We start from the raw sequence: 19,890 nt of genomic DNA on the forward strand, positions 1-19,890 counted from the left end.
TGAATGTAAATAGGGTTAATTTCATAAGCAAAGGAGGTCACTCAAGTAAAGAAGTTGTACATTATAAGTTTGTAACAACATAAGCAACAAAAGCTGATAATATTGAAAATAAGAAAACCAGCCCCTAAAGAAAATCTTATGTTTACATGATAACCTCAAACTCTTGAATTTCAACGGGAACACCTTCGTGACACCCATCTTTGATCTTAACTAATTCACGATCATCTCCTTCCAAATAAGCCTTCAAAAACGACACAACAATTCCACCAACAAATCTCCTCATTGGTCTTCTCTCTTCACCATTCTTACACAAACAATAAGAACTCTTCCCTCTAATCCCTCTTGTATCATCATCAAGCATGTCTAAATGCCCGTAATCCTTCGCGACGAAATGCCAAGCTGGACCTTGACATTCCCGGAAGAACTCTCGGTGGTTCACCCCGGGAGGTGCACACGGCGGGAACAACGGGTTCCGAGCGGTTTCACCAAGCCCCGAACCAATCACAAGCATGGGAATTTTGTCTAGGTCAAATGAGTTTGGTTCATAAGTCAGGACCGGAGGAGGGGTTTGTTTCCCTTTCCCTGTTCCATCGACTGGATCTATACCGATCAATGTGGAGATCTTTAGATCCGATGAGTATCCAAATTTCTTTAAGGCGACCGCGAATGCTGTTTTGCCACCGCGGCTATGGCCGGAGAGTACAAATTTTGAAAGGTTTGGTGTTACTTGCGGTGGAAGAAAGTGGTTAAGTCCGACTGATAACCAATCCATAATCTCCGCCGTTGATTTAATCTCGTCCATTGTGTCCGGTCCGGCGATACTATATAGCTGTTACATCACATATCCAAGAAATTTTATTTACAACTATGAATTATTAGAAAATTCGAGAGATTCTAGTGAATTCTACCAAATGATTAGAGACAAAAACAGGATAAACACATCAAGTGGACCCATCGATTTGCATCTTTTTTTCTTACTTTTCTTCTTGTCTAAGGTTCTTATAAGAGCCAAACAATAATAAAAGAAAAGTTTCAGAACAAAAAAAAAACTAAGTTAAACGTGGCATCATGTGTTCCATCCAGCTGAGTTATAGATACATCTTGTTTAAATCCTAAATCCTAAGTCCTAAAAATTCAATGTATGTATTTATTATGATTTTGGATTCAATTAGAATCTCTCAATACATGGACCAAGTAGTTCACATGCATCTATATTATTAATTGGGAAGCATTGGATAATAGATAACCTTATAAAGGGTAAAGAATTACAAAAAATGCCATTGGTTTTTAGTGTTTTTAAATAACTTCATTAAGGGTACAATAGTAATCACAAAATTAATATATTTAAATAAAAAATAGTTTAATTCTTTTAAATACTTATTAATTTCCAAAAAAATAAACTAATTTTCTCTCTATTATTAATTATAAACGAAAATTTGAAATTAATTTTTTAAAAATTGTTAACCAATAGGAATTGAAAAACTAAGATTTGATATCCAACTAAGATTTTTTCTAAACCAATCCTAATAGACTATTCTATATCAAAAATAAAAATAAAAATAATATTATTTTAATTCAAAATTAAAAAAAACTATCATTTAAAAAGATTTATCAATGGAGGATTTTAAGATTGAATTTGAAATTTGGTAAAAAAATTAAATGCAAATATTTTAATATTCAGTTTTGTTATAATATTTTTATTACAAATTTTGAAATATAAAACGAAATTTTATTTCATAATTTCTAAAAAACCATATTAAATATTAACAAATATTTATTTTTACTATGAAATAAACTCAAATAATAATAAATTTTAAGTAATTATCATAATGGTTTTCGTTTAGAGCAATTTTCGAAAAAATCTAAACAATAGAATGTACATATTAATTTTGAAATATTTTGTGTTTTATTTTTTTCTTTTCAACTCAAATCTTCCTTAAATAATAACTAGATGCAAATATTATTTAAGGAAGATTTTAAGATTGAATTTGAAATTTGGTAAAAAAATTAAATGCAAATATTTTAATATTCAGTTTTGTTATAATATTTTTATTACAAATTTTGAAATATAAAACGAAATTTTATTTCATAATTTCTAAAAAACCATATTAAATATTAACAAATATTTATTTTTACTATGAAATAAACTCAAATAATAATAAATTTTAAGTAATTATCATAATGGTTTTCGTTTAGAGCAATTTTTGAAAAAATCTAAACAATAGAATGTACATATTAATTTTGAAATATTTTGTGTTTTATTTTTTTCTTTTCAACTCAGATCTTCCTTAAATAAATCCATAATATATTGCACACAGTTTTTGAAATTATCTAAACTAATTATATATTTTGCATTCAACACAAATTATGCAGCAATAGCATATCCCTTTTATAGATGTATCTAAAACTTTTATTTTTAGTCCAAATATTGAACTAATTATGATTAAACAATGAAAAGAAGAATATGCAAAATTTAGCTAAGGAAAGAAACATTAATAAATTTGTTAAAATATTTGTAACTTTAACATCATACATATTAATCCGCAAAACTCACAGTATGTATTTTATGGTATTTTAAAGTAAGCAAACAATAATTTGGAACATGGTTTTAATGGAATGAAATGAGAATAAGAATTACGAGACGGGATGGCAGGGGAACATAAATTAAAAATCAAACTTAATACTCAACTGGTATGAGTTTGTGTTATGAGCACTATATAAAATAAATTTGTTTACACACATAACCTTATACGTACGTTTTTAGTTACAATTTATGACAGATACGGGACCGTAATATTTTTATTTCACGTATACGAGACGGGTTATGGGACGAAAAATTTATGACATATACAAGACGGGATAGGTTTCCTGTTCCAAAATAGTTACGCCTAGCTAATATACATGAAATAATCCAAACTAAACCGAATATGTATCCTATTTAACACATGTATTCAAACTGTTAGAAATGTTTTGAATAGTTTAGAAAATAAAAACGTAACATCACTTAACTTTTGCAACTAAATAATATCTTAATTTTATATTAAATACAATTTCACACGTACGTGTAGGTCCGAATCTTAAAATATAACTATGCACTAACGCAACTAAATTTCGTTCATTACTCTAACTTTATAATATCTATATTATTACAAAGTTCACTAACACAACAAAATATTTTATATTTTTAAAATCTATATAACAATTTCTAAAAAAAATATCTCTGCACGTACATGTGGATCTAGATCTAATACACTAAAATATACATCATAAAAACAATAAAATAATCTATATTGTATGAAAATTTGTAAGAAATGTTTTTGAAATATGAAACCCCGCACGTACGTGCGGGTCAGGATCTAGTTGTTTGCATAAAATGGAAGCGAACGAGATTGTAGCGAATTTATATTTTTCTAACTATACACTAATACTAAATCCTTATAAACTATACACAAGATTTAACTATTCTGCTGGTATCATTTGCATAAAACTAAATTATAACATTTTACTAATTAAACAAAAACTATACACTAGTTTTGACCCCAAAAAAGAAAAAAAAAAACTATATACTACAAAACTATACACTGGGATCAAAAACTAAACAAAAATTTTAATTATTCCTGAATTAATGTGAATGATTTAAAATTAAAATTAAACCTGAGGAGCGATGAGGATGAAGCCATGAGAAGAGACATGCAACATAAGCTGAGAATAAAAGGAGTTGTAGAGAAGGTAACCATGGAGGAGCATCACCACCGGATATTCTCCTTCCTCCACCGGCGTAGCCACCAACAGCTGCTTCGGCGGAGACGGTGAAGCTCGAGAAGACGGTGTTATTTTGCGGCAACGAGATGATGAGTCCAAGGTTAAGAGATTTGTTTTGTATTTGCCATCCTCAAAGGCGTTTCTTGATGAAGAAGAGGACATTTTTTCTTTTGTTTTTTACCCTTTTTTTTTTTGTGGGTTCATGAGAAAGAGATGAGTTGGAGATATTATTATAGGCAGAGAAAAAATGGTTCATAGATTTTTTCTTTTCTTTTGAGGTTAAAAAAGATTTAAAGTAAAGAAACTAAGTGGATATTTCTTTTTTGTATGTAAGAATCTCTCAATGTCTAATTCTGATATTTTTTTTTTCTTGATATTAAAATTTATATCTTAAACTAGATATGAATGGGTTAAGTAGAAATTAGCCATAGAAATGAAAAAAAATTAAATAACTAACCATGAACAACAATGATTTGTCAGAAAAGTGGAAAAATGGGTAGAAAAATCCTCACCTTTTTAAATAACATATAAAAAACCCTCACATTTTTTTGTGGGTTTTAAACCCTCATGTAATCTTAAATGGTAAAATAAACCCTATTATTCATAAACTCAATTTAAACTCAAACAAATTGTTATATTAAACATAATAAATAGAAACATTTTGATTTAGGATTTTTCTTCAAAAATTCTAGTTTACAATCTTTTTTCTAAATTGAAAATTTTTAAGTCATAATGTAAAAAAGTTAATTGTATTCGGCTGTGTTAAAAAAATTCATTAATGTCAAACCAAACAGATTTTGTTACGAATAATATACAAATTTTTATATTGAACCGAATATGAGTTTATGTTAATAAAAGTTTATTCGGTTCGATCACATAAATTTGCTAACATAAACCAAACCAAATTTTATAATACTACGAAAAGTACATGAATTTTCACATCAAAATATTTTCATCGGACAAACTAACTAAGATTTACTACTAGTTAATATTTCTATATACATATTAGGATATATTAAAAAATAATATAAATTACATATAGTTAATAATTATTTAACTATATTTTTATCCAAAATCTGAAAACTCGAAAAAAAAAATCAAGTGCTATCCTATAAATTTTTGAAGTTTATATAACATAACTTCTAATGGTAACAAAAATGATTTGCCTAATCTCAACTAAATTGTGAATGATTTTTTTTAGCGCAAAAACCTTAACTTTAGAAAGAAAAATTGCAAACTCGAATTTGAAAAAAATCATAAATTAAATTATTTTTGTTTCTTATTGTTTTAATATAATGATTTTAAGAAATAAATTGAGTTTATTAATATTAGGGTTTATTTTACCACTTATGAAAAAGTGAGGGTTTAAAAACCCACAAAAAAGTTGAAGATTTTTTACATGTTTATAGGAAAGTTGAGGGTTTTTCTACCCATTTTTCCCATAAAATTAGATGAAATGGCCTAAAAACTTTTTTTTTTCTATTTGATTTCTCTCTTCTTCTCTACCTCCAACAAATTTTATGTCGCCAATCTTTCTGTCTCTGGATAAATCTAGGCTACCAAACTCTCTCCATATCGATGGATTCTCTGTTTCTCAATTTATAAACGATCTCTCTCTTTATTTCGTCGAATTTCAATCTTTTTTGGAATCTTTGTCGTCATGCTTTTTAAGTACTCGTCATTTTCTTTTCTAACACGCTACTTCAAAATTGGTAATTGTGACAGACAAGTGACAATTTATAAGTCATTAAATGTGACGTTTTGAGACTTGTATATGATCTATTTGATCTTATTCAGCAGCCATGGAAGATATTTGAGACTATATTGAATATGATGGTCGTGTTAAAAATAACATCTAGTAAGGTCATGCATGGCACATTAAAAGTAAGGCTTTTGACTCAAACATTCAATTATAAAAAATTAGTTTGATTGTTAGATCAAAACTCGAGCATAATCTATTCTAATATCATGATAGATTGATGAGAGTTTAAGATGTACATTTTGGATGATCATGGTTTCACTAACTTCATATGGAAAACGAAAACGGTAAGACTTCACTTCTTGAGTTTATAACCTTTTCCAGCTTTTACGGATTTTTTAAATGTTTTTTTCCTTTGGCATCTAATTTCTTGAAGATTATATCTTCTTTTCTGGCGGGAAAAAATTATGGAACAGAAGTTGGGTTATATAAGAGATCATGAAAACCATGTTATATGCTGGGTTTATGGTCCATGTAATGCGGTTAACGCTCAAAGAGTGATAAACAAGTTGGATATTGAGTTTATTCCATTAGATACTTTTTTTTTTTTTCCATTAGATACTTACTATCTTTTTAAAAGAACTAGTCTAAAAAATATGTTGAAAAGGATAGATGATATTGAAAATGAGCATTGGTGCTACATTTATAACCAGCATGATGCATAGAGATACATCGCTACATTTATAACCAGCATGATGCATAGAGATACATCGCAGTCCCAAAGAAGAAAAAGCTCATTTGTCTCTCTTAAATTTATATAATATCTTATTTATAAATGCGTGTTTAAAAACATGTGGTTTTTACGAAAATGTCACACATATTATCTCCAAAATTACGTTATTCTAACAAAGAAACCTTAACTTTATTGAAAAAAGAAACCCCAAAATGTATTCCGCCCAATACATATGAATTTTTAATTTTTTCTGTTTCATCTAAATTTTATATTCGAATCGTATATCAAATAAATAGCACAATAAAAAAATAACTAATAGTTATTAGAAGAGCAAATTGAACTGGACAAAGATTTCGAATAATAATTATGATGAAAAATTAGTGTTTGTAAATTAATCAGTTTTGTTTCTTCTAGCTATATTTTTAACACGCTAGTGGTATATAGCGGAATTACTTCTCAAAATATGAAACCGTGAAAACTTGATGAATAAGTAAAAAATAGCGAAAAAGGTGAACAAGTAGTATACACGTGTGAGTTGAGTCATCATCCGTAACAGTTGACTAACATCTGTAAACGACGATTCTGAATTATGCACAAAATTGATGATTAGGGTACGATTTTTAAAATATTTGGGTAAAAATTAAACGTTGTACGGACCGAAAAAAATACTTTTTTCATTCATCTCTAATTTTCTTTTCTGTTTTTTTCAATTTCTATTTATTACTCCGTTAAAACGAAGTCACACCCTATATGTGAGATTGTTTTGGAGTTTTTAAAAATATTTAAATGCAAAAAAAACAACTGATCGGAGAGTTTAATTTTGTTTGTAAGAAAGTAATTGTGTGTTTCAGTAAGAAGTATTGGATATTTTCAGTTCAAAATTTAAAATTAGAGAGAAAAAAAATTGCAGGTCCAAAGACTGGGCTTTGTAGCTTTTTTACTGGACTTTTTCACTCTTGTTTAATTTAAAAAAAAAATGACCTGATGATATATAACATTCGAGACTTTAGTTTTCTATTGCACGTCCCAAATTAAAGACCTATGCCAATAAAGAATACAAGATTTTGGATATTTTTCCCTACCATTTTCAAAATTTTTAAATTTGAAATTTATACCTGAATATAGATTATTCTTCTATTCTAGTTCAAGTCAGATGGAAAAATATGATCCTCAGAAAATATAAAATCATAAAAACGAAGCAATGTTTGATCTTATTGTGGCTCAAAAACGGTTGTTTTATCCCCTACGAGAGATAAAAGGAAAGATTTTTTAAATATTAGAATTCAGGAACCAGAATTAATAAAAATCTAGGAGAAAACCAAAAAAACAAAAAAGAATTAGAACCAACCGTACACGTGGCTATCGTCGACGGACGAAATAAGGTCTTAGCCCTTTATATGATTGATCTTCATCACTCACTCTGATGAGTCTGAAATCGAAAAGCATTCACACAACGAAGATCACTAATGGCTCTCGAGGTCGAGGACTTAATTTGATTTTGATTCTGATTCATAGATTCTTGATTTCGATTCTGATTTTTCTGAGGCTTAAGTGATGATTGATGCAGGCATGGTTTATGGATGATAGCAATGAAGACCAGAGACTTCCTCATCATCTTAACCCGAAAGAGCTCGTCTCGTTGGATTACTTGGCAGGTTTTTTTACCAAATCTCTACCTTGAATCACTCTTACTTTGCAACCATGAAAACATCAATCTGAAATCATTCTTTATTGTATTGAGTTGAATGATTCTACAAGATACACTTATGAGGAATCTAAATCTAAATCTTCTTACACTACAGGAAATGATCAAATTTACACAAGAAAAGATTTAATAGAATCATAAACTATGCAAATTTCACTAGTAATAGTTGTGTTGTAACCAAGCGTCGTTAGCTCAACCGGTAAAGTCGTAAAGATCCTAGGCGAAGCTTAGAGGTCGCCGGTTCGAGTGACGCTTGAGACAAAACTATTACATGTTGTGGTTTTGGATCTGGTGGCTTACGGGTTTTGGCCTAGAACCATTAAAAAAAAAAAAAAAAAAAAAAGTTGTGTTTTGTTTTGTAGAGTTGGGAGTGTTGTACTGGAAGTTGAACCCTGAGAACTACGAGAATGATCCTGAACTAAGCAAGATTAGAGAAGAACGGGGTTACGATTACATGGTACGCCGATTATATCACTTTTTTTTGTATGGTGTTTAGTATTGTAACTTCATGAGCTAGAGATTAATTCTCACAAGCAAGACGTTTTCTTTAATTAATCTTCATTTTAGGATTTGCTGGATCTGTGTCCCGAGAAAGTCAGCAACTACGAAGAGAAGTTGAAGAACTTTTTCACAGAACACATTCACAAGGACGAGGAGATTCGGTACTGTCTAGCGGGAAGTGGCTACTTTGATGTTAGGGACAAGGATGACCGTTGGATCCGTATCTGGATGCAACCGGGTGATCTTATCATCCTTCCCGCCGGAATCTACCACCGGTTCACACTTGACACCAGCAACTACATCAAGGTACCAAAAGCTACTCTCAATCTCTTTCTAATTTACACAAATACACGCAAGTAAAATATTACATCTTATGTTAAAAGATTTGATTGTTGGATTGTGATGAATGGTGGTTTGGTTTTGCAGCTAATGAGGCTGTTCGTGGGAGAACCGGTTTGGACACCATATAACCGGCCACAGGAAGAACATCCGGTTAGGCAAAAGTATATAAACGGCTTAACCCACAAGTTTGGAGAAACCATTAAAGCACATTAACAAGTTGTGTATGTATATGTATTGTATACTCCTAAACAGTAAAAACAGAGCCCCCCTTCTGAATAGTTTGTTCTTGTAACATACTTTTGAGATACATCATACATATGCCTTTTTTTTATATAACATAGATTATATTGCTTAAACCTTGAGGCAACGCTGACTTTGCAAGATGATCCGCAACTTGGTTCTATTATCTTCCTGTCAAATGATGTTCGAGATCTTCAGATCTTGTTCCCCAATACTGAATTTCCCTGATCCAATTATGGATTCCAAATTTCAGAAATGTACCCTTTAGTAAACTATGTAGTTCTTGACAATCTACTTCAAATATCACTTTTTGTGGCCTTGGGTCCCACATTGTTCCATAGCCTGAACTAGTGCTTGGCAATCACTCTCCCACGCTGAGTTAACTTTTGATCCTTTGGCTTGTCCTGATCTTATAAAAAATCCTTATTTGTCACGATAGACCCATCTTGCTTGGGGCTCTGTTTCTTGATTGCCATAAAAAGCATCATAGTTGCAATTAATCCAATTTTATTTTGGTCTTGTCCAGCATTGAGTTTGCAGCTGTCCTCTCTGTGGCTTGTTGACATGCATCTAGTAGTTGCTCATGTATTCCTCTACATTCATCCATTCACTAGCATCATTCTTTGCCAAACGCACTGTTTGACTCCATGGTTGGTATTTGTGTTGGAAGACTAGAGTATTTTAACTCTTCCATAATCTCCACAGTATCCATATTGGCAGTTTTCGGATGTGCGCCAAGGGTATATCAGTCAAACTTTCAAAGGATTCTGTTTTTTCTACACAAATCTTTCAAAGGGTTCCACCAAAAATCCCATCATTCTGACTTTAAAATAAACCAACAAACCACGAAACGTATCTACTACATTCACCACAACGTGTCAGGTGCCAAAGCGAAGCTTATAAACGTTGGAGCATAGTCACGAAATTTGTAATGATAGATTTTTTTATATTCATGAAAACTTATTTGGATTGAAGACAAAAACACAAAAGTAGCATCTTCCAATGAATATATGCCACTATGATCTCTCATTTCCATTTATAGCAAATCATCTTTGTCCACATCAAAGTTAACTAATAAATAGACTTATCCAAAACACTCAAAAGCAAAAAAACATTTCTATCCAAAAGACCTAAAACCTCAGAAATATAAACACCATAAAAGCATCCTCTTGCTTCAGCTATTCACCACAACTGTTCTCTCCTCTCTCTTTTTTTTTTTTTTGGTTTGTAAAATGGAATATAACCTTCCACTTCCATTAGAGGGTCTCAAAGAAACAGGACCAGCTGCTTTCTTGACGAAAACCTACAACATAGTTGAGGATTCATGCACAAACAACATAGTTTCATGGAGCAGAGACAACAACAGCTTCATTGTCTGGGAACCAGAGACTTTTGCCCTAATTTTTCTTCCTAGATGCTTTAAGCACAACAATTTCTCCAGCTTTGTTAGACAACTCAATACTTATGTATGTAACTTCTTCGAATTTTTGTCTTCGTTCTTTGGATCTTCATTAAAATTAAATCTTTGTTTAATGATATATGTAGGGGTTTAAGAAGATTGATACAGAGAGATGGGAGTTTGCAAATGAGTATTTTCTAAAGGGAGAAAGACATCTTCTCAAGAACATCAAGAGAAGAAAGACATCATCTCAAACGCAAACGCAGTCGCTAGAAGGCGGTAGATTTCGACTGGAAGGAGAGATCCATGAGCTGAGAAGAGACAGACTGGCTTTAGAAGTAGAACTAGTGAGACTGAGACGAAAACAAGAAAGCGTGAAGACATATCTACATTTGATGGAAGAGAAACTGAAAGTCACAGAAGTGAAGCAAGAAATGATGATAAATTTCTTGCTAAAGAAGATTAAGAAACCTAGTTTTTTGCAGAGCTTAAGGAAACGTAAGCTGCAAGGAATCAAGAATCGAGAGCAAAGACAAGAGGTGATCTCAAGCCATGGTGTTGAGGATCATGAAACGTTTGCTAAAGCTGAGCCGGAAGAGTGTGGTGATGACATCGGTGATCAATTTGGAGGTGTTTTTAGTTATGGCGATGAGCTTCACATAGCTTCAATGGAGGATCAAGGACAAGAAGGAGATGAAATGGAAATGGATAGTGAAGGAATTTGGAAGGGTTTCGTGTTGAGTGAGGAGATGTGTGATTTAGGGAAACATTTTATATAATAAACTAAAGTATATTATGGGAGTTTTTTTCTTTCAATTTGTCATCTACCATTTTCACGGTAAATTACCAAATTTGAACTTAGTGACAACATCAAACTATTTCGAAATAAATTTTGGTCGGCTACAACTCACATATGCATATTTTCAAATTTTAATATGAGTTATGACGCGATGATAAGATGCATATTCTAATATAAAAAATTTTGGTTGTTTGCCACTTACATATGCATATTTACAAATTTTAATTTAAAACTAACTTTTGGGGTTGAAATTTGTATGGTTGGATATATAAAACTAACATTGAACGTCAAATGCTGTTTCAGGCCATTGTAGTCAAAATCTAGCGGATATATTCTGCATTTTTGTATATCATCAATTCAGTCACAGCACATACTTAAAAATACATATTTTAAAGAATTAACTCAAAAGTATGTTAAAGTAAAATTGTATAATATTCAAAATTCAGTTTTTAGATAATTGTATAATTCTGCACTAGATAAAACCCACACCTAAGTTGTAGTAGTTATGGACTGTTGTAGTTATAATTGAGAATTTCCAAGTATAGTAGCTACGAACTATTGTTATGAATCAAATTTATTTGATCTTACTCAGCAGCCATGGAAGATATTGGAGAGTATATTGAATATGATGATCGTGTTAAAAATAACATCTAATAGGGTTGTGTTTGACATGTTAAATATAAGGTTTTTGCCTCAAACCCTCAATTATTAAAAAAATTAGTTTGATCATCAGATCAAAACTCGAGCATAATCTGTTCTAATATCATGATAGATTGATGAGAGTTTAAGATATGAATGATGGTATTTACTCTCATAAAAATTGAGGCACAAGAAATGAATGTCATTAAACCTAATTTTTTTGAACTAATGCAGTCATAATAAAATATTTACAAATCACTAAGATTTATTATAGAATATTTAAGATATCTGCAATTCTTCTAATTATTTTGTATTCGAAAGAGAATCTTTGCAGTCCACACATTTAGCACCATATTATATGTATATATTTTCAAAAAAATATTAAAAAAGTTTGTACTTTGTAAACTCGTTCTCTTTGAACGGAACCTAAGCACGGCTCCGACCTCTAGATTATTCACCCACAAATATACTAATATTGATAAATTGAGTTTTGAAACAAAATAAAATTTCATGACTAATCATAGTTTCAAAATATTATGTTCATTTTTAGTTTTTTTTTTTTGTGACTTGTTGTTATCCACAATATATCAAAAGATCATTAAAAAACATCATATCATTTGATTAAGTCTTTTTCACATATCAAGAATATTTAGTTAGAGATAATGTCATAGAGATAATGCCATAACATTTTGAACATCTGAAGTATGGTACCCCTATGAAGATTAATGATTCCCGTAAAACCTGTAACTTTGTTACAGCTAGAGAGGATGCTATACTAGCATTTCAAATCGCTTATTTGACAACATATTCTTTACCAATCGTCTCTTAAACCACATCAAAAGAAATTTCTAGACCATTTAACGCAATGGATTCTTCAGCCTTAAATGCTATCAGTCTAACAACTTTCAATTTTCTTATTGCTTTTTACAGTAGAACCCATAGTACCAAATAAACAAGTTCTTGCAAATTCCAGATTTGGTCATGTCCATCTATATCTCTTCCGAAATTACTAACATAAATACCAACAACATAACAATTTTTTGCTTTTTAAGAAGCATATTACTATAGAAATTTCTAGTAATACCATTAGTTAGAGTCAACCGACTACCAACTTTGGAATCTATAGCGAACAAAGTTGAGAATCAATCCTATGATCCTAAATATTACTCCCGCATCCACATAGTTTCGCAAAATCAAAACCGTGGAACCGAAAGAAACTTTTCACTTTGGAATTATTTTAGGAGATGTCAAAGTCAAATAATTTGGGCCAAACTAAAAGCCCAACAAAATATAGGGCCTAGACAATTATTAACAAAATGAGTAACTCGGCCACATTTCACTCCATTGATTTGTTCAAAGACGTTATCAACAATTTTTTTATTTTCTTCTAAGTTCTAACCTTAAAGTATTTACATTTGTTGACCACATTTTTTTTCTTCTCAGATTTTCTCATTTGTCTTGAAAACTAATATTGTTACAAATACATAGCTATGCTGTCAAATTTAAAAACAAGTAAAATACCATAAAATATAATTAAATTTAGTCGGTTATACGTTTCGATCGAATCCAACCGTTGGATTGACTTTATATTTACGAGATGTTGCCTTTTCTGATCTCCCATGTGACTTTCCTCGATTTAATTTATTTTAAAAAAAATAATTAAAGAATAATCGAGTGCACGTACTCGCCACGTCATTTTCATGACTTTATTTTATAAATCTTATCATCATTTGTACCATTTGATTCTTCCCCCAAATAAAGCCTTTTTAGACGTTACTACTAAGACCATCTCCAATCGTTGGCTCTATTTCTTGCTCTAAATTTAGAGTACTCTAAAAATAGAGTAGATGTTTGCTCTAATAGTTGGCTCTATTTTTTGCTCTAAAATAAATAATGTATTTTAATATTTTGCTTTAATTTTTTATATGGTCCTATATTTTCAAAGTTTGCAAACTTTATCCACTTAGTTTATTTTGACATAAATATCTAATAAAACCATATTATTAAAAATTAAATTTTATTACAACACATAAATAGAAAATTGAAAGATTAATATATTTTTATTTAAGCATCATCATTAGTGTACTTCTCCCACAAATGATCGACTAATGCATTTCTAAGTGAAAAATGAGCTTCTTTGTCTTTGATTTGTTGATATCGAGCAAGAAATTCTTGAAATCGAGTACTTTCATCCTCCGCTAGTTCGACCTCTGGAGGTGGATCTTCTCTTCCAACTTCAATTGGTGCATTTAGATCACGCTCATCTTCGATTATAAACCGGAGTCTCTGAGAGATAATCATTGAACAAACTAGCATGAGCAGTTTCTCGATCCCGGTGGACGAAAGAACGACCTTGAACTGAGCTACCATGGATCGCATTGTTGTTTTGTTGGTTGAAGAGGTATTGGATGATCGAATTGTTATTAGCGATAGCAAGATGTATAGCTTGTTCTTCTTGTTCGAGATTATTGATCATTTCCATATTTTCATTGTCATCTGAAGAGGACGATGAGTCATGAAAATCTGATGGAAAATTGGGTGGAGTATCAAAGTTAAAATTCATTTGGAGAGATATTTTTTCAAGACGAGTAAAGAAATATGTGTTGAAATTGTATATGATTTAACATAGAGTTATAGTGGTATTTATAAAAAAATATAAGAAGTCATGGAATCAACTAGTCATAGTATTGTTAAATCTTGTCAAAATGAAAAGCATTGGGAATCTTATTATCTTTTTGACATTGTATTGTTTAGTCTTATAGTGAATTGTTAAATCTTGTCGTAGTTGATTGAGAAGTATGGGAATCTTGTTATCTTTTTATATTGTATTGTCTCATCTCATTGTGAATTGTTAAATCTTGTCATAATATATTAAAAATTATAGAAGTGATTTCTTATCTTTTTGACATTGTATTGTCTCATCTCATAGTGAATTGTAAAATGTGAGAATCTTTGAAGCACTTTATCATTGTATTGTCAAATCTTGTCATAGTGAATTAAAAAATGTGAGAATCATTCTATAAATAACATAATTGATATTCAGATCCATTCACAACATCCAACCATTCCACTATTTTCTAATACATATATTCACATTCTCTTATTTTCTTAAGTAAAATGTCTCATTCTACTGGATATTCTAAAGAAGAAGATAAGGTTTTATGTCAAGTTTATATGGAAATTTCTCAAGATCCAATCACCGTTGTTTACCAATCATCCGACCATTTTTGGGATCGTGTGGCGGAATCTTTCGAAAATGGAAAAAATCCAACTTGGAGTGAACGTTCAAAAAAATCTCTCCGGTGTCGATTACAAACTATTGAGAAAGCTATAAGAAAACTACATGCATGCATCAAACAATGTGAAAATCGACGTTCAAGTGGTGCATCAAGTGATGATATAGTAAGTATTCTATATATTTTTGTGATTTAGTTATCATTGTTTTAATATTTATTTATTTATTTATATTTTTAATTCTATGTAGTTCAATCAAGCCAAAGAAATGCTAATGCAAGATCAAAATTTTAAATCTGGTTGGAAATTCGATCATGTATGGAACATTATTAAAAACTTTGAAAAGTTTAAAGATGTTGCCACTCCGGCTAGAAAAGTCTCAAATCTATGCGGCTTCGGGTACACATCTTCTGAGTCCGAAAATCCTACCCCCGATTCAGTTTCACAAGCGTCTCCAGGTTTGTCTTCATTTTCTCTTAACTTAGATGACGAAGATGACATTATTGGCGGATCTCCATCTCAACGACCAAGAGGAGTGAAAAAATCTAAATTGAAAAGAAAAAATGACGATCAAACATCGGATGTTATCAAGACTTTGGAAGAAGGGAATAAACAATTCGTGGAGCAACTAAAGAAGACAAGTGCACAAAGACAACAATATTTGGAGATGCAAAGTAAGAGTTTAGCATTGAAAGAACTAAGAGAAGAAAACAAAGTTTTATATCGAGACTTAAATTCCATTGAAGATCCAAATCTCCGTGCATATCTTCAATCTGAACAAGCAAAAATCTTAAAGAAAAGACTTGATCAACAAGCTCCGTCGGCATCTACTTCCTTTGGACAATATTTCGATGATCTTAGTGGATCTGGAAACGACCTACCGGATTATTAAATCACTAGTTTATGGTGTGTTAATTTTTTTTTTAACGGCAAGTTTAATTTTGTTTATGTACTTTTAGTTTATCATTTGTGTTGGTATTTGTGTTTGTATTGTTTTTCTAATTTAATATATGATTGTTATATTTTTAAATTTCAATTAATTTAGTAACTATGATATTAATATAAAATTATGTATGTATATAATTTAGTTATATAATTTTGTTTAGGTAAAAAATGATACTATATGAAAATTGAGGGTGTCCTTTGTAAATAAAAAAGTTGTGCTCTAAAAATAGAGATATGAATAGTGTTGCTCCAAATTTGGAGCAACACTATTGATATCTCTATTTTTAGAGCAAGATATAGAGCACCATTGGAGTGATTTTGCTCCAAATATAGAGTTTAGAGCAAGATATAGAGCACCATTGGAGATGCTCTAAATAAATTAATTCCTCCATCTTAGGAGAATTTTCTGTAATTAAGCGACAACTTTGTAATAATATGCACCTAATATTTACACAAACGTCAAGAAATAAAAGTTTGAATATTTTTTCAGATATGTTTTTAAAATCGTTGGTCTATTTGATATTATCACTACCAAAAATATCCGGCATGCACAATGAATGTAATTACGTAATTAAGTCATATATAACACGTTTACTGTTTTTAATGACTAAATTTAAAAAAATTCTTATCATAAAAGTAGTTATTACATTCCAAAATTACTAGTAACATTGCTATAAATTGCGTTACTATTTATCCAAACAATTACTATTTTTACTATTGCATTATCAAAGTTTTAAAAACTTGAAATCAGATAATTTTGATTCCGTTTAAAGATATCATTATCCATCTAATTAACTCCATTGTCTATTTTTATTAACCTCATTGATCACAAAATGAGAAAGAAAATATCCAAAACTATCTTATCCTCTTGAATCACGACACGTGTCCATAACGCAAGGGTAAAATCGTAATCACACATACCCTACAAAGATTCCTTTATAGCCTTCCCGGTCTTTCTCACTTTTTCCTCATCATTTTCTCATTTTTTCTTCTTTCTGCAAATTTTTATTTTCCCGGAAAATCATCACTGAGAAAAAAATGCTCGCTGTGTTTGAGAAGACGGTGGCGAATAGCCCTGAAGCTCTACAGAGTCCACACTCGTCTGAGTCTGCTTTCGCTTTGAAAGATGGATCTCTCGCGACTCATTTCGCTTCCGTGAATCCTAACTCCGTCACGCTTAACTTCGGATCTTCTGGATTTGTTGCTTATTCTCTTGATAATCATGATCCTCGTGTTCCTAGGTTTATTTCAAGTCTTCTTCTCTTTGATTCTGTTCTTGATCTAGTCAATCTTTGATGTTTCTTTGATTTCGAAGTGAAAGATTTTGAATCTCCATTGTTTCGGTTTTGATTTCGTTAGTATCGATTTGATATGCGATAATGTTGGATTTATTCGCTATTTCGCTGCAGATTTACTTGGATTGACTTTTTTTTGGCTTGCGATCTAGGATTTATGGTTTTTGGTTTGCTTGTGTTAATGATGATGAACAGTAACTGGAGATTTTGCACGCTACATTAGTTGATGATGATGATAACAGTAGCTAGTGATTTTTGGTAGAATCTGGGACTAGAGATTCTACAAGTTCCATTAGATGATGATTTTATTGTTCTTGAGCTATTATTGTTCTTGAGCTATTGGAAGAATCCGGAACTAAAGAGTCTTTAAACGCTCTTTGTTGTCGATTTAAGATGATTGAAAAGATCTACACTGGATTTGAGTAATTTGTGGTTCTTGATTTTGTAATTTGGTTTCTTTTGAATTTTGACAGATTATTTGCGGTGGTGGATGACATTTTCTGTCTCTTCCAAGGACACATTGAGAACCTACCGTTTCTGAAGCAGCAGTATGGGCTGAACAAAATCACAAACGAGGCCATCATTGTGATTGAGGCATACAGGACATTACGTGATCGAGGTCCTTACCCTGTGGACAAAGTTGTCAGAGATTTCCATGGAAAGTTTGCGTTTATCCTCTTTGATAGCGTCAAGAAAACTGTCTTTGCTGCTGCTGTAAGTCCAGAAGCTTCGATGTCCATTTTTAGCCCGTATATATACATTCTTCACGAAACTGGATATGATTGTTTTCGATGTGCAGGACGCAGATGGGAGTGTGCCGTTCTTCTGGGGAACCGATGCTGAAGGGCACCTTGTTCTTTCTGATAACACAGAGATGGTGAAGAAAGGTTGCGCCAAATCTTATGGTCCTTTCCCAAAAGGTACCAACTTTACTCTTTTGATAATCTGGTCCAGGACTTTGGTTGGTTTGTGTGATTGTTGTAGAGCAAATCACTAAATGATTTACATGGTTATTTTTGGTGTTTGAAGGTTGCTTCTTTACATCATCGGGAGGATTGAGGAGCTTCGAGCACCCAAAGAACGAGTTGAAGCCAGTGCCGAGAGTGGACAGCTCGGGAGACGTGTGTGGTGCAACTTTCAAGGTTGACGCTGAGACTAAGAGAGAGGGTACCAAAATGCCTAGAGTCGATAGCTCCCAAAATTGGGCCGGTCATATCTAAACCGGAATCATACAAAAAATCACAAGCTCAGCATCTTCCTCTTGTCTTGATCCCTCTTTCGTTACATGTTTTGAGTTACATTGAGACAATATTCACACCACAATGTTCTCTCTCTCTATTACGTTTATGTACATGTTTGGGGTGGGATTTGGAAAGGATGTCAGAGTTTTGTGAAACTTTGGAACCATGAGACTAGACTTTTGTTTCTCTGTTTGCGTTTCTTAAATAATTAAATAAATAAGTTTTTGTTTCATGATTTGTTATGATTTTATGAGCAACCGAAATCAAATTTTTATTTATTAATCAAGGAAAACGTAAATCAATTCTGTGATCTTTTATTTTATTTTTTTTCATTTCCTACCGAAAAAAGAATTCAGTATCTTTTATTTTTATCTTGGTCACATCGTTTAACCAAATAGAAAAATTGAGGAAAACAGGAGGAATTTAGTCATATAAGTTAAGATAATTTACATAAATGGCCCCAAAAAGTGTTTTCTTCTAAAAATAACCCCATATTTCATAATTTCAGAAATAGCACATAAAATTTTTAATTAAACATTAACTAAAACAGAAAATAGAAAATTTGAGAGACTAACCCTAAACGCCTCCGTCAGTCTCGTCTTCTCTCATCTTAGACCAACGATCTCGTCGCCTCCGCCGATAAGTTTCTAATTCGATCTTGTTCCCCGACGATTACGAGTTTGTTCCCAGACGATTGTCACCCACTTGTGTCAATCAGGTTTGCCCTTTCTCTACTTCTTCGTCTTTGTTCATCTCTGAGTTCAGTATCACAAAAAGCTGCGATTTTGATGATCCTGAAGAGCTTCAAAGTAATGGGTTTCTGCGAATTGTTACTCTTGTTAACTCGATTTAGCTGTGTCTTGTTAAATTTGGAATCTTTATCTCGTTTATGAATGATTTGATTTTGGGTTAGCTTTGAATGTAGTGCTCTTTTTTTTGAATGAATCTAATGTCAGCAGAATGTTTGAGTTTTTGACGCATGTGTTGTTTATAGATTTTGTTTCATTCAAGATGATTCTTAGATTTAAATTTCTAAGTTTGAAATTTGGTTGTGTGTGATTCAAAATTTGAAAGCGTTTCTTTGTGTGTATAATGGAGGAGTAAACATAACAGTGTGTATAATTCAACGCTCAAGTAGTCAAATGGAATAATTGAGTTTCTTCTTCCTTAGAAGAAATAAGTGGAACTTTGTAGCTGTCGTAGTTAGATTCAACAGAGGGAGGGATCATTAACAACTCTGTTTTTTTAGTGGGGAGATCATTTTTTAGTTTACCATATTTACCACTTGTTCTGATATGTTTTTAGTATAAATTTTGCTGCAGTTCTAGTCTTAATTTCTTCTTGTTGAGGTCTTTT

The 19,890-nt window shown here is 31.5% G+C and overlaps 5 protein-coding genes across 8 annotated transcripts; 4 read left to right on the top strand and 1 right to left on the bottom strand.

The window, feature by feature from the left end:
• Positions 1-3,976, bottom strand: LOC9299705 (chlorophyllase-2, chloroplastic). Its single transcript, XM_021033381.1, has 2 exons — positions 3,655-3,976; positions 1-829 (listed from the first exon to the last, which is right to left on the bottom strand). Exons 1-2 carry the CDS (start codon positions 3,922-3,924, stop codon positions 143-145), a joined length of 957 nt encoding a protein of 318 aa, XP_020889040.1. The 5' UTR covers positions 3,925-3,976; the 3' UTR covers positions 1-142.
• Positions 3,977-7,400: 3,424 nt separating this feature from the next.
• Positions 7,401-9,098, top strand: LOC9301472 (1,2-dihydroxy-3-keto-5-methylthiopentene dioxygenase 4). 4 transcript variants are annotated; one of them, XM_021015964.1, is made up of 5 exons: positions 7,401-7,672; positions 7,762-7,849; positions 8,262-8,356; positions 8,467-8,706; positions 8,827-9,080. In XM_021015964.1, the coding sequence occupies exons 1-5, from the start codon at positions 7,661-7,663 to the stop codon at positions 8,953-8,955; spliced, it is 564 nt and encodes a 187-aa protein (XP_020871623.1). In that variant the 5' UTR covers positions 7,401-7,660; the 3' UTR covers positions 8,956-9,080. The 4 variants fall into 4 exon arrangements, with proteins under 4 accessions (XP_020871623.1, XP_020871620.1, XP_020871619.1 ...); XM_021015961.1 differs by having other exon boundaries at positions 7,571-7,672; positions 8,244-8,356; positions 8,827-9,098; XM_021015960.1 differs by having other exon boundaries at positions 7,606-7,678; positions 8,244-8,356; positions 8,827-9,098.
• Positions 9,099-9,711: 613 nt separating this feature from the next.
• On the top strand, positions 9,712-11,182 carry LOC9299706 (heat stress transcription factor A-6a). The gene is made up of 2 exons (XM_002863584.2): positions 9,712-10,448; positions 10,528-11,182. The coding sequence occupies exons 1-2, from the start codon at positions 10,215-10,217 to the stop codon at positions 11,158-11,160; spliced, it is 867 nt and encodes a 288-aa protein (XP_002863630.1). The 5' UTR covers positions 9,712-10,214; the 3' UTR covers positions 11,161-11,182.
• Positions 11,183-15,039: 3,857 nt separating this feature from the next.
• Positions 15,040-16,019, top strand: LOC110225898. Its single transcript, XM_021016220.1, has 2 exons — positions 15,040-15,221; positions 15,304-16,019. Exon 2 carries the CDS (start codon positions 15,322-15,324, stop codon positions 15,943-15,945), a length of 624 nt encoding a protein of 207 aa, XP_020871879.1. The 5' UTR covers positions 15,040-15,221; positions 15,304-15,321; the 3' UTR covers positions 15,946-16,019.
• A 912-nt stretch (positions 16,020-16,931) lies between these two features.
• Positions 16,932-18,769, top strand: LOC9301473 (stem-specific protein TSJT1). Its single transcript, XM_021031860.1, has 4 exons — positions 16,932-17,239; positions 17,767-18,007; positions 18,093-18,213; positions 18,323-18,769. The coding sequence occupies exons 1-4, from the start codon at positions 17,037-17,039 to the stop codon at positions 18,511-18,513; spliced, it is 756 nt and encodes a 251-aa protein (XP_020887519.1). The 5' UTR covers positions 16,932-17,036; the 3' UTR covers positions 18,514-18,769.
• The last annotated feature ends 1,121 nt before the right edge of the window (positions 18,770-19,890 follow it).

This window comes from Arabidopsis lyrata, assembly GCF_000004255.2.
Source record: "Arabidopsis lyrata subsp. lyrata unplaced genomic scaffold ARALYscaffold_8, whole genome shotgun sequence".
Lineage (NCBI taxonomy): Eukaryota > Viridiplantae > Streptophyta > Magnoliopsida > Brassicales > Brassicaceae > Arabidopsis > Arabidopsis lyrata.

What these genes read in the sequence shown, in the direction of transcription:
- LOC9301472 (XM_021015960.1), top strand. An exon ending in AACGGGGTTACGATTACATG is followed by an intron (nt 8,357 to 8,466) that starts GTACGCCGATTA and finishes TCTTCATTTTAG; the next exon opens with GATTTGCTGGATCTGTGTCC. An exon ending in ACACCAGCAACTACATCAAG is followed by an intron (nt 8,707 to 8,826) that starts GTACCAAAAGCT and finishes TTGGTTTTGCAG; the next exon opens with CTAATGAGGCTGTTCGTGGG.
- LOC9299706 (XM_002863584.2), top strand. Translation starts at nt 10,215, where the DNA reads ATGGAATATAACCTTCCACTTCCATTAGAGGGTCTCAAAGAAACAGGA. An exon ending in TTAGACAACTCAATACTTAT is followed by an intron (nt 10,449 to 10,527) that starts GTATGTAACTTC and finishes TGATATATGTAG; the next exon opens with GGGTTTAAGAAGATTGATAC.
- LOC110225898 (XM_021016220.1), top strand. Translation starts at nt 15,322, where the DNA reads ATGCTAATGCAAGATCAAAATTTTAAATCTGGTTGGAAATTCGATCAT.
- LOC9299705 (XM_021033381.1), bottom strand. Translation starts at nt 3,924, where the DNA reads ATGTCCTCTTCTTCATCAAGAAACGCCTTTGAGGATGGCAAATACAAA. An exon ending in TCATCCTCATCGCTCCTCAG is followed by an intron (nt 830 to 3,654) that starts GTTTAATTTTAA and finishes GTGATGTAACAG; the next exon opens with CTATATAGTATCGCCGGACC.
- LOC9301473 (XM_021031860.1), top strand. Translation starts at nt 17,037, where the DNA reads ATGCTCGCTGTGTTTGAGAAGACGGTGGCGAATAGCCCTGAAGCTCTA. An exon ending in CATGATCCTCGTGTTCCTAG is followed by an intron (nt 17,240 to 17,766) that starts GTTTATTTCAAG and finishes GAATTTTGACAG; the next exon opens with ATTATTTGCGGTGGTGGATG. An exon ending in AAACTGTCTTTGCTGCTGCT is followed by an intron (nt 18,008 to 18,092) that starts GTAAGTCCAGAA and finishes TTCGATGTGCAG; the next exon opens with GACGCAGATGGGAGTGTGCC.